The 14,474-nt window shown below is 37.8% G+C and overlaps 1 protein-coding gene across 1 annotated transcript in view; it reads left to right on the top strand.

Moving 5' to 3' along the window:
• HERC2 (HECT and RLD domain containing E3 ubiquitin protein ligase 2) overlaps positions 1–14,474 on the top strand; it is a 225,522-nt gene that overhangs the window by 128,116 nt on the left and 82,932 nt on the right. Inside the window, exons 40-45 of the mRNA XM_036745184.1 lie at positions 2,724–2,871; positions 2,954–3,150; positions 3,389–3,619; positions 5,544–5,679; positions 7,839–7,982; positions 9,862–10,004. Coding sequence (XP_036601079.1) covers positions 2,724–2,871; positions 2,954–3,150; positions 3,389–3,619; positions 5,544–5,679; positions 7,839–7,982; positions 9,862–10,004 — 999 coding nt within the window. The remainder of the gene's footprint in view (positions 1–2,723; positions 2,872–2,953; positions 3,151–3,388; positions 3,620–5,543; positions 5,680–7,838; positions 7,983–9,861; positions 10,005–14,474) is intronic.

Genomic DNA, 14,474 nt, shown 5'->3' with positions numbered 1-14,474 from the left:
ATATGAGGTGATGAGGGCCTGAACTAGGGTGGTATCTATGGGAGAGAATGTGATATATGATAGAGATGTTGTAGAGAAAGAAATTTGGTAACATTGGATATGCGAGTGTGGTGAGAAAGAGGAGTCAAGAGTCACATAAAAGTTTTGAATCTGGGTGACTTGAAGGATGGTGGTCGCCTCTGCATAATAGGGAAATTTCAGAAGAGGGTAGGGTTTGGGGAAAAAGATAATGAGTTCTAGTTCAAAATGATCAAGGTTTGAACTAGGGACAGTGGTTAAGTGATTGGACCAATTTTTGAGAGATGTGGAGGTAGAATTGTCAGGACTTGACAACTGGTTGGATAAGGTGGATGAGGGAGAAAGAGTAGTCAGAGATAACTTAAAAATTGTGAATTTTGATGACTGGGGGAATGGCATGCATTCTAGAAAATAACAAATTTTGGAGCAGGTAGGTTTCAGGATAAAGATAATTCCGTTTTGGGCATATTGAGTTGGAATTTCTTATGAGATGCCTAGGGAGACATGTCCAGCAGTCAGAGGATACTATGTGATTCAGTTTAGGTGAAAGATTATAAATGAATATGTAGATTTGGGAATTATCTGCCCAGGGAGGATACTTGAATGCTTGGGTTATGAATGAGATTAAAAGACAGCAGAAGAAGAAGGCTTAGGGCAGAACCTTGGTAGACCAACCATGGTTTATGGGTGGGGGGTAGATGATCCAACAAAGGGAGACTAAGAAGAAACAGACTGTTAGGAGGAGGATCAGGAGAGAGCAGTGTCATGGAAAGCCAAGCAAGGACAGAATATTCAAGAATAGAGGGTGGCCAACATAAGACACTGCAGAAAGTTAAGTGTAATGTGGATTGAGAAAAAAACTATTGGATTAAGCTGTGAAGATACCGTAGGAAATCTTGAGGAAAATTGTTTTCCCCCCAGTGGAATGATTGAGTGTGAAGTCAGGTTATAAGGGGTTGAGGGGTAGATGAGACAATGTAAAAAGGATAGATAAATAGTAATTGGAACATGAAAGAGAAAAGAGATATAGGATAGTAGCTCAACATACTGACAAAGTCAAGTGAAAAGTTTTTTTTTTTTAAGATTTGGGGGGAGATTCTGGGTATGTTTCTAGATACAAAGGAAGAGAAGAGTAGAAAAGAAATTAAAGGAGAGGAGAGGAAGAATGAAAGAATGAATGGAAATAACTGGGAATCAGGTTCCTGGAGAAGACTTTCTGAAGGGCCCAAATAGGGACTTGGCAAAGAAGCTAATTTCTGGGAAAAATGAGGGCCAACATGGAAGGATTTTGAGTTGTGGACTAAGGGAGAACAGCTGAAGATAGGTGGTCTCAGTTTTTCTTAGTAAAGTAGATGGCAGGGTCCTCTCCTTACAGATAGAAAGGAAAGGGTAAAGTGATGTTCTTCTGAGGAGAACAGAAGGAGAGAAGGTTTGGAAATAGGCAAAAGTAAAAAAGATTGCCATGAAACAGAGAGAAAACTCAGTTGAGATTAGAAAACATAAATTTGTAGAGGGCAAAGTCAGCACAGGTGTGTGGCTTCCTCAAGCAATGTTCAGCACCACTTCAGAATAGCAAAAGTAAGGGAAGATTCTACATGTATGTTTGTTTCTGTGTGCAGTGGCTACTCAGAACTGAGATTTAGTATGGGACAAGGGGTAAATATGATTCAGTGGCAGAGGTTAATTTATGTATGATGTATTGTAGTTGAGCTGAGTAACTACAGAGTCAAGACTTTGAAGGGAAAAAGTTGAGATGAAACAGGAGTGAAGGCTGAGACAAAGGAGATGTGAAAGGAGCAGAGGTTCCAATGAGGATAAAGAATGGATTTAGTAGCAGTGAGGCTAGGATTACAGAGAGGAGTTTCAGAGTTCAAGACAGTGTAAGTAGTATAGTTATGGGTGATTAGGAGATCTAAGATGTGACATTGTCTTTTGGTGACTGAAGTAGAAGGATGGTGTGAAGGTGAAAAGAGTTAAGGACCTTGATGAACTAAAAGGTCACACTGTTTAAGAAATAGCAAAGACTAAATATTGAAATCCTTGAATATAAGAGCGGATTTGGGGGAAGAGAGGCAGACCGTGAACCTATAGGCTGTAATTAGAATAATAACTGAGGGATATAGATGGATAGAGTGAATCTTAAAGCATAAGAAGTTGCCGATTGGTGTTTTTAACATGACAGTAAAGAATAAGCAGCACACTTTCATCTTTTCCTGGACAAGTATGCCAGGAGGCATGAACACCCAATACTGGAGGGGGTAGCCAGGGTATAGTGACTTGTGGAAAAAAACATTTCTTTGGGTTAGAAGACAGATGAGCAGATCTAGGGTGAAGGAGAGTTTAGTGAGAACATAGAGTCATAAAATCATACATCTGAATCTAGGAAGGGACCTTATAGGTAATTTAGTTCAGCCTCCTCATTTTACACATGAGGAAGCTGTGGTACAAAAGCATGTCTTGTCCAGCATTCCAGAGGTACAGTACAGCTGGAGGGTAGATTAGGTTATCAGTTTTGGAATGATAGGGCTCAGGTAGATAAGGATGAGAGTATGTTGACAAATTACAGGAGGAAGGGATTATTGTGAGCTAAATCACAATCTTAAGGGGAGGAGGAGGAGATGAGAGTACTTCAGTCATAGAAGAAAAAATGGTTGGGTATAGTACATTGACTGGAAAATGATTGATGATAATTATGTTTTCATCAGATCTTAGCGGTGCATTTATTGCAAGCAGTACTTCCATCCTGGGACAAAACAGAAAGATCAAAGGATATGAAGTTTCTTGTGGAAAAACTTTTTGGCTTCTTGGGCAGCCTACTCAGTACATGCTCTTCAGATATACCGCTACTCAGAGGTAAAATGGCTTTTTACATTATTTGATTAATTAGATTAATTATAAATTCATTTTTAAGCTTTTACCCTATTTTTTATTTTAGAATCAACTCTGAGAAGGAGGAAGGCCAGACCTCAGGCATCTTTGACTGCAACCCATAGTAGTACTTTGGCAGAGGAGATAGTGGCCCTGCTAAGGACTCTACATTCACTGAGCCAGTGGAATGGACTCATAAACAAGTACATCAACTCTCAGCTAAACTCCATCACCCACATCTTTGCAGGAAAACAGTCGGAAGGGGTAGTTTCCACGTTTTAAAATAAGCTCATTTTTTTCTTTCTAGAATACTTTTAATATAAAAAAATTATTTTTAAAATGTATAATTGACTCAGAGGCATTTTAATTTAATTGGATTAACTTGTATTTTAGAAGACAATTGCTTTTTATTTAAACAGCTTTATTGTTGACTATTTTTCTAAAACACAGATAATAATGTTGATTTTCTACTTATGGTTTATTTATACTTGTTTTATGTTAGGCTGTGTTAGAAGACTACTTTCCTGATTCTGAGAACCCTGAAGTTGGTGGCCTAATGGCAGTGCTAGCTGTAATTGGTGGAATAGACAGTCGCTTGAGGCTGGGCGGTCAAGTGGTACATGATGAATTTGGAGAAGGCACAGTGACACGCATCACTCCTAAAGGCAAAATCACAGTCCAATTCTGTGATATGCGAACGTGTAGAGTTTGTCCATTGAGTCAGCTAAAACCGGTAGGTGAGCTTTTGTGGATTTTCACTGTTGTAAATGGAGAGAAATTTCAGCACAAAGTGTGGTTTAATGCTAGGAGTTAGAATACAGGATTGATGCAGAGTTGGAAAGGGACCTCAGAGGCCTTTGGTCCCACCTATATCTGTTGAAGAATCTCTCTTCTCTGCAATGTACTTGACAATGGTCTTCTAATTTTTGGCTGAAGGCTTAGAGTGCAGGGATGTTTTAATGCCTGAGGTAACCTGCTTCATGTTTGAATAGCTCTAGTTGATTGATTCTGTGTCTGCCTCTGTAATTTCCACTCATTGTTCCTAGTACCATCTTCTGGGGCCAAGCTGAATTTGTCTACTTTTATGTAACAAACCTTGAAATACTTAAAGAACTGTTTCCATTAAATCTTCTCTAGTCGTAAAAATTTCCAGATTGTTATTTGGTGATAATCTTGAAACTCTTACCATCTTGGTTGTCTTCTGGTGCTTATTCTCACAATTTTGTAATATGACATCCAGAACTGAAGGCAGTGCTCCAGATTATGGTGTGACTAGGGCAGACTACAATAGAACTGTCACCTCTCTGTTCCTCTATTGTATACTTTTATTCTGATAGCGTAAAATCTATCAACTTGTTTGGTGTTTTTACATCTTGCTGTTTACTCATTGACTTTGTACTCTACTAAGACTGCCACATATTCAACTAGATTTGAATCCAGCTAACTGTATGTTCATTTAGCTTAGAGGTATCAACCTTGAGTCCTGCAAAAGTTCTAGAGTATAGCCCAAACCAGATTAAAATATAATTGGGAAATGTTTAACAAAACAAATAAAAATAAAGTAAAACATAGATAATGTTACTTTTTTGTTTTCTGAGTCAATATGCAGTCGGCAGGGATCCCTTTCTATTTGAGTTTCATACTACTTGTCTAGCCTTCCACTTTGCAGCTTATCGCTAAGAATCATATTAAAGATTTCATCAGGTTTCATCAAAACTTGGCAAAAATTAGGTAAATTTTATCTTCAGTATTTCTCTGTTCTGCTATTCTTCTAATTCCTGTCTGAAAAGGAAAATGAGGTTAATCTTATGTGATTTATTCTTGATAAAACTATTTGGCTTTTCTTTTTTTTTTTGGTGAGCCTACTTCCTTTAAAGTTCATTAACCATATCTTTACTATATTAATATAGAACACATCCCTCCCCCCCCCCCCAAAAAAAAAGGAACTGAAGCCTAGCCTACTGATTTATAGTTAGCAGACTTTGTTCCTGAGGCATAGTTTTGGTTCTGCTATTACCTTTAACTTTCTGGCTATAGGGAATAAGTAATATTACTTCTCTGTGCCTCAATATCCATTTTTAGGAAATGGTGCTAATGATTTCCTTGCAGAGTAAAATGTGATGTGTTCGTGTATACAGAAATTACAAGCCCAGTTCAGATATTTTTATAGTATTACAGTAGCATAATGTAGCTTGATATATCATTTATATTATAATGTAATGAATTAACTTCAAGTTTGATTAAATTATTGAATTTTTTGATTAAATAAGTTACCTAATTAAAGTTGTTTCATGTAATAGTCATCCTTAATTAAGTTCTAGGACAGAGCATAAAGCATAGAACAGTGGAAAAAGTACTAGTTTTTGGAGTTAGTAGACCAAGGTTCAAATCCTATCTCTCACTGTTAACTGTCTTTATTACCTTAAGCAAGTCACTTAACGTCTCTAGAACCTGTTACTTCCTCTTTTAAAGGAGGAGAGGTTGAATGAACCAAGTGGACTTCAAAGTTCCTTTCTGCTCTACATTTATATGATCCTTAGTAAGATTTAAAGGACCATAAATAGAATGCAGTGAGAGTGAAGCTTTGTAAATCATAGATGCAATTCTGTTTTTGCTTTGCCTTTCACAATTTTGAAGATTATTATGTTTATTTTCAGCTTCCAGTTGTGGCATTTAATGTGAACAATTTGCCATTCACGGAATCCATGCTCTCTGTCTGGGCTCAGTTGGTCAACTTGGCAGGAAGTAAATTAGAAAAACACAGAATTAAGAAATCTAACCAAGGTCTCACAGGTCAGTTTATTTTCTCTAATTCAAAATTGCAGATCAAATGCTGAGTGAACAGCTTTAGTTGGGAATATTCTGGCAGTGTTAGCTAGTTTATGAAAAAGGTGTTGTGAAATTTGGAGGGAAAGAAAGGTATTTGAAAAAACACACCAAAAAACTAGACCTTTTCATTATGACCAGTAACCATTACTACATAATTGTTAGGCTTATGACTGTGATTTGTGATAATGAATTTCTTTGAACTAGATCAGGGCTGTCCAACCTTAGGTTTTTATTGAAAAAATAGACAATATATTTTGATATGCCATTTTAGTGAGAGCTCTGCGGTAGCTCAGCTTCATTTACTAAAGCATTTGTGTAAATTTCTGTGCTTGTAGGTGGGATGCATAAATCACACTGCCCACATTTTGGACAGACCTGAATTAGATTATGCCAGTAGGCCATAGCACATATGCTTTAGGCTAACAGTTGCACGTAGTCTTTCCACAGAGTAGCAGAGGGAACAATTTTGTTCAGTTTTACCATCTGTAGTTAAAATTTGAACTGTTATTTATATTATTCAGGCTTCAAAAGGCACATTCTTCTTTGTATCACCTTCTTTTCCCACCCTCCAAAAAAAGTGTTGGGCAAAAATCCCCATACAACTAGATTTTAAATTATGGGCTGATGGTTGCTTTGTCTTTAGGCTTCTGAATCCTCAATTAGAAACAGGTCCTGAGATGGGAGGACATAAAATGAGCCAAACATATTTTTAACTTTCACAGATTGATATGTCTAGAATTAAATGAATTGCAGAATGGGATAAACTTACATCATGACATATGTAGGGAACTTAATGAACCTTGGAGTCAGGAATACCTGAGTTGAAATCCCACCTCAGACCCTTATTAGTTGTGTGATTCTGGGCAAGTTATTGAACTTCTGTTTGCCTTAGTTTCCTCTTGTTAAAAATGAAGGGCTGGTCTTGACAGCCCTTTCAGCTCTAAATTGATGATCTTAAGATTAGATAGGTTCTGCATGAGGATTTCTCCAGTAGTGACTCTTAATTATAAATGTATCTCCTGATAAAGATGTACTTTACTTAAAATAAAATCTAGAATAATCAGATGGACATAGTTTGATGAATTAAAGGAATGAAGTGCTTACAAATTTAGGCAATTAATAGGGGACATACATTCATTCTATCTTTTATTTTTTAGAAGAATGATTTTTTCATTATCCTTAGTGATAAAGTGATTCAAAGAACTTGCTTTACTTAAAATATTTTTTACCCATCTTTTATATCAAATGGGAAAAATATTCTCCTTAATTGTAGGTCTAGGAACATACAGCTTCTCTGTAAAAATAATCAAGATTAACACTTTATTCTATGGTAGTGTGATTTTTATTTGCCTTACAAAGAACATAGCTTAGAGAATCATCTTCCTGCTGTAGCAAGCACAAAGAGAAAAAAAATGTTCTTTAGTATGGATTTTCTGTGCATAGAAGCATATCCTAAACACAGAAAGCTTGCACATCAGTATGAGAGGAGCCATGGAGCCATAATGTTGAGTCATGGTTGTCTGTTGGCCTATAACCTTAACTTTTTTTATCCTCCCCGTTTCTGAATCAGAGAAGACTTAGGGCGCCAGAAATGCATGGGTTAAATGGCAAAATGCAAAGCTTCTCTCCCTGGGGATTGGGGGTAGGTAACACTCTAGCCTGATTTGTCCACTTGGTGTGGTGCGCAGAGGTATTACCTTAGACTTTTGTGGTGCTCCAAGGATCATCGATTTAGATCTGAAAGGGCCCTCAGAGGCTCTCTTGTTCAGCCCCCTCATTTTGTACATGAGGTAACTTAACTGTCCTAGCTCTAAGATAACACAGGTAGGGAGAGGCTGAGGCTGATGCCAAGGCAGATTCTGGTGGTGGGGTGTAAAGCTGCAGAGCCACTGCGTTTTCTTCCCATATGGTGGCTGGTTGTCTCTACTTGCTGGAGTATCAGGCTTTTGACTGATTAGGTCTTTGTTTTATACATATCCACCAGGTTTTTGTCAGTATTGTAAATGGAGAGGCCAAATGTTATATTTATAAGATTACTGTAAGGCCCCCCCAAAATGTCGAGTCATTTGCGAAGCTTTTGATATAGTATGTTTTACTTTGATGATGACTCTTATTTTCCATAGGGCAAGTAGACTTGGACTTGCTAAGATGCCAGCAACTGAAATTATACATACTGAAAGCAGGTCGAGCATTGCTTTCCCATCAGGATAAACTGAGGCAGATCTTGTCTCAACCAGCTATACAAGAGAATGGAGCCATCCCTACAGGTATCTTATTTTTAGGTCTTCTTAGAAAATTAATATGCATTTTTTTCTGCCAGCTTTTTTTATTCATGAAAATTAGTTCAGAGAAATGTTTTCTTTTTAATAAATTGAAAATGACAGGTTTAAGACTAACGTGAAGGGAGGCAGTCAGTGATCATTTATTTTTAGTGTGTGCTATGGCATTGTGCTAAATGCTGATAATAGTGTAAATCACCTAAGGTTCTCTTCCTGTTAAAGTACTGAGAAGTACTTCCTGTTAAGTAATTGAATATTTCATTCAGTCATTATTTATTGGGCAGCTGTTATTTGTATGGCACTGTGCCAGGTAGTATAAGTGAAACAAAGATGTACGACAGTCTTTGAGGAATTTTCAGCTTAGTAGGGCAAATTAGTGTCCATTAGAGAGTGTCTAGTCCAACTCTTGTATTTTGCAGATGAGGAAATTGAGATTTGAAGAGGTTTAAATGACTCTTCCAGGATCATACAGCACCGAGTGACAGAGCTGGGATTTGAACCCAGTTCTTCAAATATCTAGTGATTCCTCTACTATATTACCTGCCTCCATAATGCAAGAAATAACATAAGAATTATCACCATAAAGGTGTGAAATAATAATAGCTGATGTGGACACAGCACTTTAAATTTTGCAGAGTGTTTTGCATGTATTTTCATTTGAGATACAGAGTGCCATGAAATTTCAGCTGAGGGGGAAATAACTGCTGACTTGTGGAGATCGTACAGATTTTCAGGGTACAAGTGGCTATCTTTCAACAGGAAGTAGAGCAAAGGACATAATAGGGGTAGAAAGGTATGGAAACCTAAGAGGCCATGAGAGCTTGAAGCTTGAAGTGTTGTGCAGCAGTAGAAATAGAGATCAGTCTTTATATTCCCAGTACACAGAGGCTCACATATAGTAAACACCTAATAAGTGCTTATTGATTTGACCCAACATACTTAACGTTCTGTAGAGGGAGACAACTTGTACATGTATAAGTATTTACAAAATAGATAGATAGAAGACCATCTTTTGAGAAGCAGGAAAAGCCTTATGTAGAAGGTACCAGTTGAATTGACTTTTGAAGGAAACAAAGGAGCCTAAGAGGTGGTGAATGTGAGAGAGATCAAGGAGATAAAAATGGAAAAACTTGGCTGCTGGCTGGATTGGAGGAGGAGAGCAAGAAAAAGGATGACTGAGGTTTTACTGCCCAGGTGAGCATTCCCTGGAATGCTTATGGCATACATGTAGGGCAAAAGGGACCTCATTTTATAGATAGATGAGGAAACTTAAACTCAGGGTGTGGCTTGAGCTAAGGTCAGAGGCAGGTTAGTGCTGTTTTCATGCATTGCTTGCAGGGATATGATGCTGGCTTAGTTTGAGATGTTACATTTTAATTACTTCAGTTGCTTCTAGGGGAAGATGTCCAGCAGGTATTTGGAAATAAAGGATTAGAATTTAGTCAAGGGATTGAAAACTAGAGATTAAGATTTGGGAGGTATTCTCCCCCTTCCCCACTGCCCTCTCCCCAACCCCCAATGGAAACGATGGTTAGATTCCTAGGAGTAGAAGAGAAAAAAACAGCGAGGAAAGAACCTTGGGAGTATATCTATTTTTGGGAAAAGGAGGAAGGGAATAGGAATTGTTAAAAGATATCAATGAATGAAAAGATTTCTTTCCAGTAGTATATATTATTTTACATGTATCCTCACTCTTTGTATTTTTAGTTGCACATCCTTCTCAAAGTATAGATTAGTTGGAAGTCAAAAGCTCAGTGACAATGTTTATATTCTTTGATTATGTGAATGTATGTTTCATATTCAGTAGAGTTTCATTTGGAGAACGTTTATTATTCTATTAATTTCCATGATGTGCTTTAAAATTCAGATGATGGTACAGCAGCATCCCCTGATATCGGAGATATGTCTCCTGAAGGACCTCAGCCTCCAATGATCCTCTTACAGCAGTTATTGACATCTGCCACACAGCCCTCACCTGTAAAGGCAATATTTGACAAACAGGAACTTGAGGTATAATTATGCAACCTGATTAATTTTTATTAACATTTTATTACAGTATATTAAGAAAGTGGAGCTGTTTCTTCATAGTGCACATTTTTTAAACTATATATTCTAAGGCAGGCCTGTACAACATATGGCCTGTGGGCCACTTGCGGCCTGCCAAAGGATTTTGGGCGGCTGTCACGTGCTCCGTGGCAACCAACCATTGTCAGTCTGTCTCTAGTGTAACCTATCAGCGGCCCAAAGAAGTTTAGCCTATTTTAATTTTGGCCCCTACCTACTGTCAAGTGGGGCAGGTCTGTTCTCAGCTTCATAGTGTTTTTCATGATACACTGAAACTTTTGCAGAACTAGCTTGGAAAAAGGAGAGATTTCATAGCATTTTCATCTGCCTTTTAAAAAAAATGACAATTTTATTACAGCATTAGAAATTTAGACACAGTAAGACTATACAATACTAGAGGAGTTAAAAAAAAGCAGCATGTCACCTTGGTTCTGTCCCATTGCTGCCACCATTTGTGAAGAGGCAATCACAGTGTCATGAAACTTATGTGAAAACCAGGTTCATTGTTGTTGTTTGTCCTCTGCTCTTAGAGAGCACCTCGTAATGCCAATGCAGTACCCACAGCAGCTGCGGCTGCTACGAATATGCTGGCCTAGTTCTGAATTGCAAGATATAACAGACTCTTCATTGAAGGTGAAACTAAGACATTTATTCCAACACCAGAAAGCCAAATCCATCATAGCAACAAAGAAATCTATGCACATTATCAATGCAGGGAGCACTGATGTCCCCAAGCCTGCCCTCCTTCAGGCCTTCTCACAAACTCCCTTAAGCAAAATCACTCCCTCTCTCACTCATGCTGCTGCTGCTCTGCCTGCTTTCTCTCTCTCTCCCAGCTCTGACTGCTCTGTCTCACTTTCTGCTCCACCTGTTCAGCAAGCTCCTCTTGCCACAGCCTCATGTGACTCAGATTCATGTGACTTAGGCAGGTCACATGGGTCTATTAATGGATAGGAAAGGCCTTCCCTTTTTCATTAACATAACAGACCTTGACATCAGGAGAGTGATACCATGACTTGCAAGTAAATTAAATTTAAGTGAGGCAGGGCTGTGCAAAGTCATCAGACTCACTCTCTCCTCCAGTGAGTCTAGTGTTAACATATAGATCAGGACTAGAGACAGATCAGGATGTAGTGGGAGACCTTGGCCTTTTTAAGCTAAGGTTTTTCCAAGTCTCAGTTTGTCTGGGGCAACGCTCATTCAGTGATTAAGGCTAGGAAAGAAATGATACAAAGAATGGCCTCTTTTACCTAGTAAAAAAAAAAAAATCAATCTTGGAGGGAAGGACCCTCAGGTTTTCTGGCCAAAACAGAAACAGTTGCTATTTATACTCATTCTTAGCTAATTATTTTTTTATCAATTAATTAATTTATTTAATATTTTTAGTTTTCAGCATTAATTTTCACAAGAGTTCGAATTACAAATTTTCTCCCCATTTCTGCCCTCCCTCCTACTCCAAGATGGCATATATATTCTGATTGCCCTGTTCCCCAGTCAGGCCTCCCTTCTGACACCCCACTCTCCCCATCCCCTTTTTCCTTACTTTCTTGTAGGGCAAGATAGATGTTTATGCCCCATTGCCTGTATATCTTATTTCCTAGTTGCTTGCAAAAACTTTTTTTTTTTGAACATTTTCTTTTAAAACTTTGAGTTCCAAATTCTCTCCCCTCTTCCCTCCCCACCCACCCTCCCTAAGAAGGCAAACAATTCAACATAGGCCACATGTGTATCATTATATAAAACCCTTCCACAATACTCATGTTGTGAAAGACTAACTATATTTTGCTCCTTCCTATCCTGTCCCCTTTAATCCAATATTCTCCTTTGATCCTGTCCCTTTTCAAAAGTGTTTGCTTTTGATTACCTCCTCCCCGTATCTGCCCTCCCTTCTATCATCCCCCCTTTTTATCTCCTTCCTCCTTCTTTCCTGTGGGGTAAGATACCCAATTGAGTGTGTATGTTATTTCTTCCTCAGGTCAAATCTGATGAGAGCAAGTTTCGCTCATTCCCCCTTACCTGCCCCCTCTTTCCTTCCTACAGAACTGCTTTTTCTTGTCACTTTTATGCAAGATAATTTACCCCATTGTATCTCTCCCTTTATCCCCTTCTCAATATATTCCTCTCTCATCCCTTAATTTGATTTTATTTTTTTAGATATCATCCCTTCATATTCAATTCACCCTGTGCCTACTCTGTGTGTGTGTGTGTGTGTGTGTGTGTGTGTGTGTGTGTGTGTCTTCCCTTCAGCTACCCTAATACTGAGGTCTCATGAGTTATACACATCATCTTTCCATGTAGGAGTGTAAACAAAACAGTTCAACTTTAGTAAGTCCCTTGTGATTTCTCTTTCTTGTTTACCTTTTCATGCTTCTCTTGATTCTTGTGTTTGAAAGTCAGATTTTCTATTCAGCTCTGGTCTACCTAAGAAATTAATTGGATGGTACTGTAGCTATTGTTCAGTTGTTTCCAACTCTTCCTGACGCCATTTGGGGTTTTCTTGGCAAAGATACTGGAGTGGTTTGCCATTTCCTTCTCCAGCTCATTTTACAGATGAGAAAACTGAGGCAAACAGGGTTAAGTGACTTGCCGAGGGTCACACAGTTAGTAAATACCTGAGGCCAGATTTGAACTCAAATAGATGAGTCTTTCTGACTCCAGGCCTGGCACTCTATCCACTGTACCATCTAGCTGCCCACTACTGCAACTACTGACATTCATATGTGAATAAATAACAATAAAATATTTATTAGCCTGCAACTGTATACCCATTACTGTACTTAAATGATATGAAATATATGAAAGTACAAGATACATTCATTAAATATGTGTGTGTATGTGTATCTTCAAGGTTCTTAGTTGTTTCTTTTGTATATTGTAAAGTTTTATTGTTTAATATTTTCCCCCAATTACATGTAAAAACAAGTTTTGACATTCGTTTTTAAAAATGTTGAGTTCCAAATTCTTTCCCTCTCCCCCTCCCCTCCTTTCTCATGGAGAAGGCAAGAAATCTGATGTAGTTTATACGTGTGCAGTTATACAAAACATTTCCATATTAGTCATGTTGTTAAAAAAAACACAAATTAAAAAAACCCAAACCAGAACAAGAAAAATAAAGTAAAAAAAAAGTATGGTTCAGTCTGCTTTCAGACTCCAGTTCTTTCTCTGGAAATGGATAGCATTTTTCTTAAATCCTTTGGAATGGTCTTAAGGATCATTGTAATGCTGAGAATAGCTAAGTCATTCACAGTTGATCATCATACCATATTGCTGTTACTGTGTACAGTGTTCTGATTCTGCTCATTTCACTTTGCATCAATTCATGCAAGTCTTTCCAGGTTTTTGTGACAGCATCCTGCTTATCACTTCTTACAATACAGTTGCATTTCATTATGATTTCTGTTTGTTTCTGGCTGGTGCTTTTATCTTATGTATGGCTGCCCACTCTGTGAGATGAAACTGTAATAAACTATTCCATGAGGACACCCCCCCCCCCCCAAATACTATAACTTATTCTAGCCTTTCCCCAGTTGTTGGGAATCCCCTCAATTTCCAGTTCCTTGCCACAACTAAATAAGCTGCTATAAATATTTTTGTATGTAGAAGTTCTTTCCCTTTTTGTTTTTGATCTCTTTTGGACGTAGACCTACTAGTGGTATTGCTGGGTCAAAGGGTTTTTATAGCCTTTTGGATATGGTCCCAAATTGCTCTCCAGAATAATTGAATTAGTTCACTATTCCATCAGCAGTGCATTAGTGTCTCAATTTTCCTTATCCCCTCCAACATTTGCCATTTTCCTTTCTGTCATATTAGCCAATCTGATAGGTATGCTGGGCATACCTCAGAGTTCTTTTAATTTCTCTAATCAATAGTGAGTTAGAACATTTTTTCATTTCATAGATAGCTTTGATTCCTTTGTCTAAAAACTGCCTGCTCATATCATTTGACCATATGTCAATTGGGAAATGGTTCTTAAATTTTTATAAATTTGACTCAGTTCTTTATATATTTGAGAAATGAAGCTTTTTTCAAAGATACTTGCTGTAATTTTTTTTTCAAAGTTAGGATTACTGTGTATTTTCCCCCATCCTATTCTTCCTCTATTCTACTTTCTGTCTCCTTCTACCCTATCCATCCTCAAATGTGTTTTGCTTCTGACTACTGCCTCACCCAATCTACCCTTCCTTTTATCAGCTTCCTCACTGCCCTTCTTTTATGCCATTCTCTTCCTACTTTCATGTAGGGTAAGAAAGATTTCTGTCTGTTATTGTGTCTGTTATTCCCTCTTTGAGCCAATTTTGATGAAAGTAAGGGTAAAGTTCTTCTCCCTCATTTGGGTGAGATAATTTACCCCATTCTACCCTCCTTTCCCTTTCTCCCAGTGCATTTCTCTTTCTAACCCCTTAATTTTATTTTTTT

Source organism: Trichosurus vulpecula, chromosome 2 (genome assembly GCF_011100635.1).
Source record: "Trichosurus vulpecula isolate mTriVul1 chromosome 2, mTriVul1.pri, whole genome shotgun sequence".
In the NCBI taxonomy this organism is placed as follows: Eukaryota; Metazoa; Chordata; class Mammalia; order Diprotodontia; family Phalangeridae; genus Trichosurus; species Trichosurus vulpecula.
Note: the sequence above shows the minus strand (reverse complement) of the source record. Positions and strands in the feature narration are given on the sequence as shown.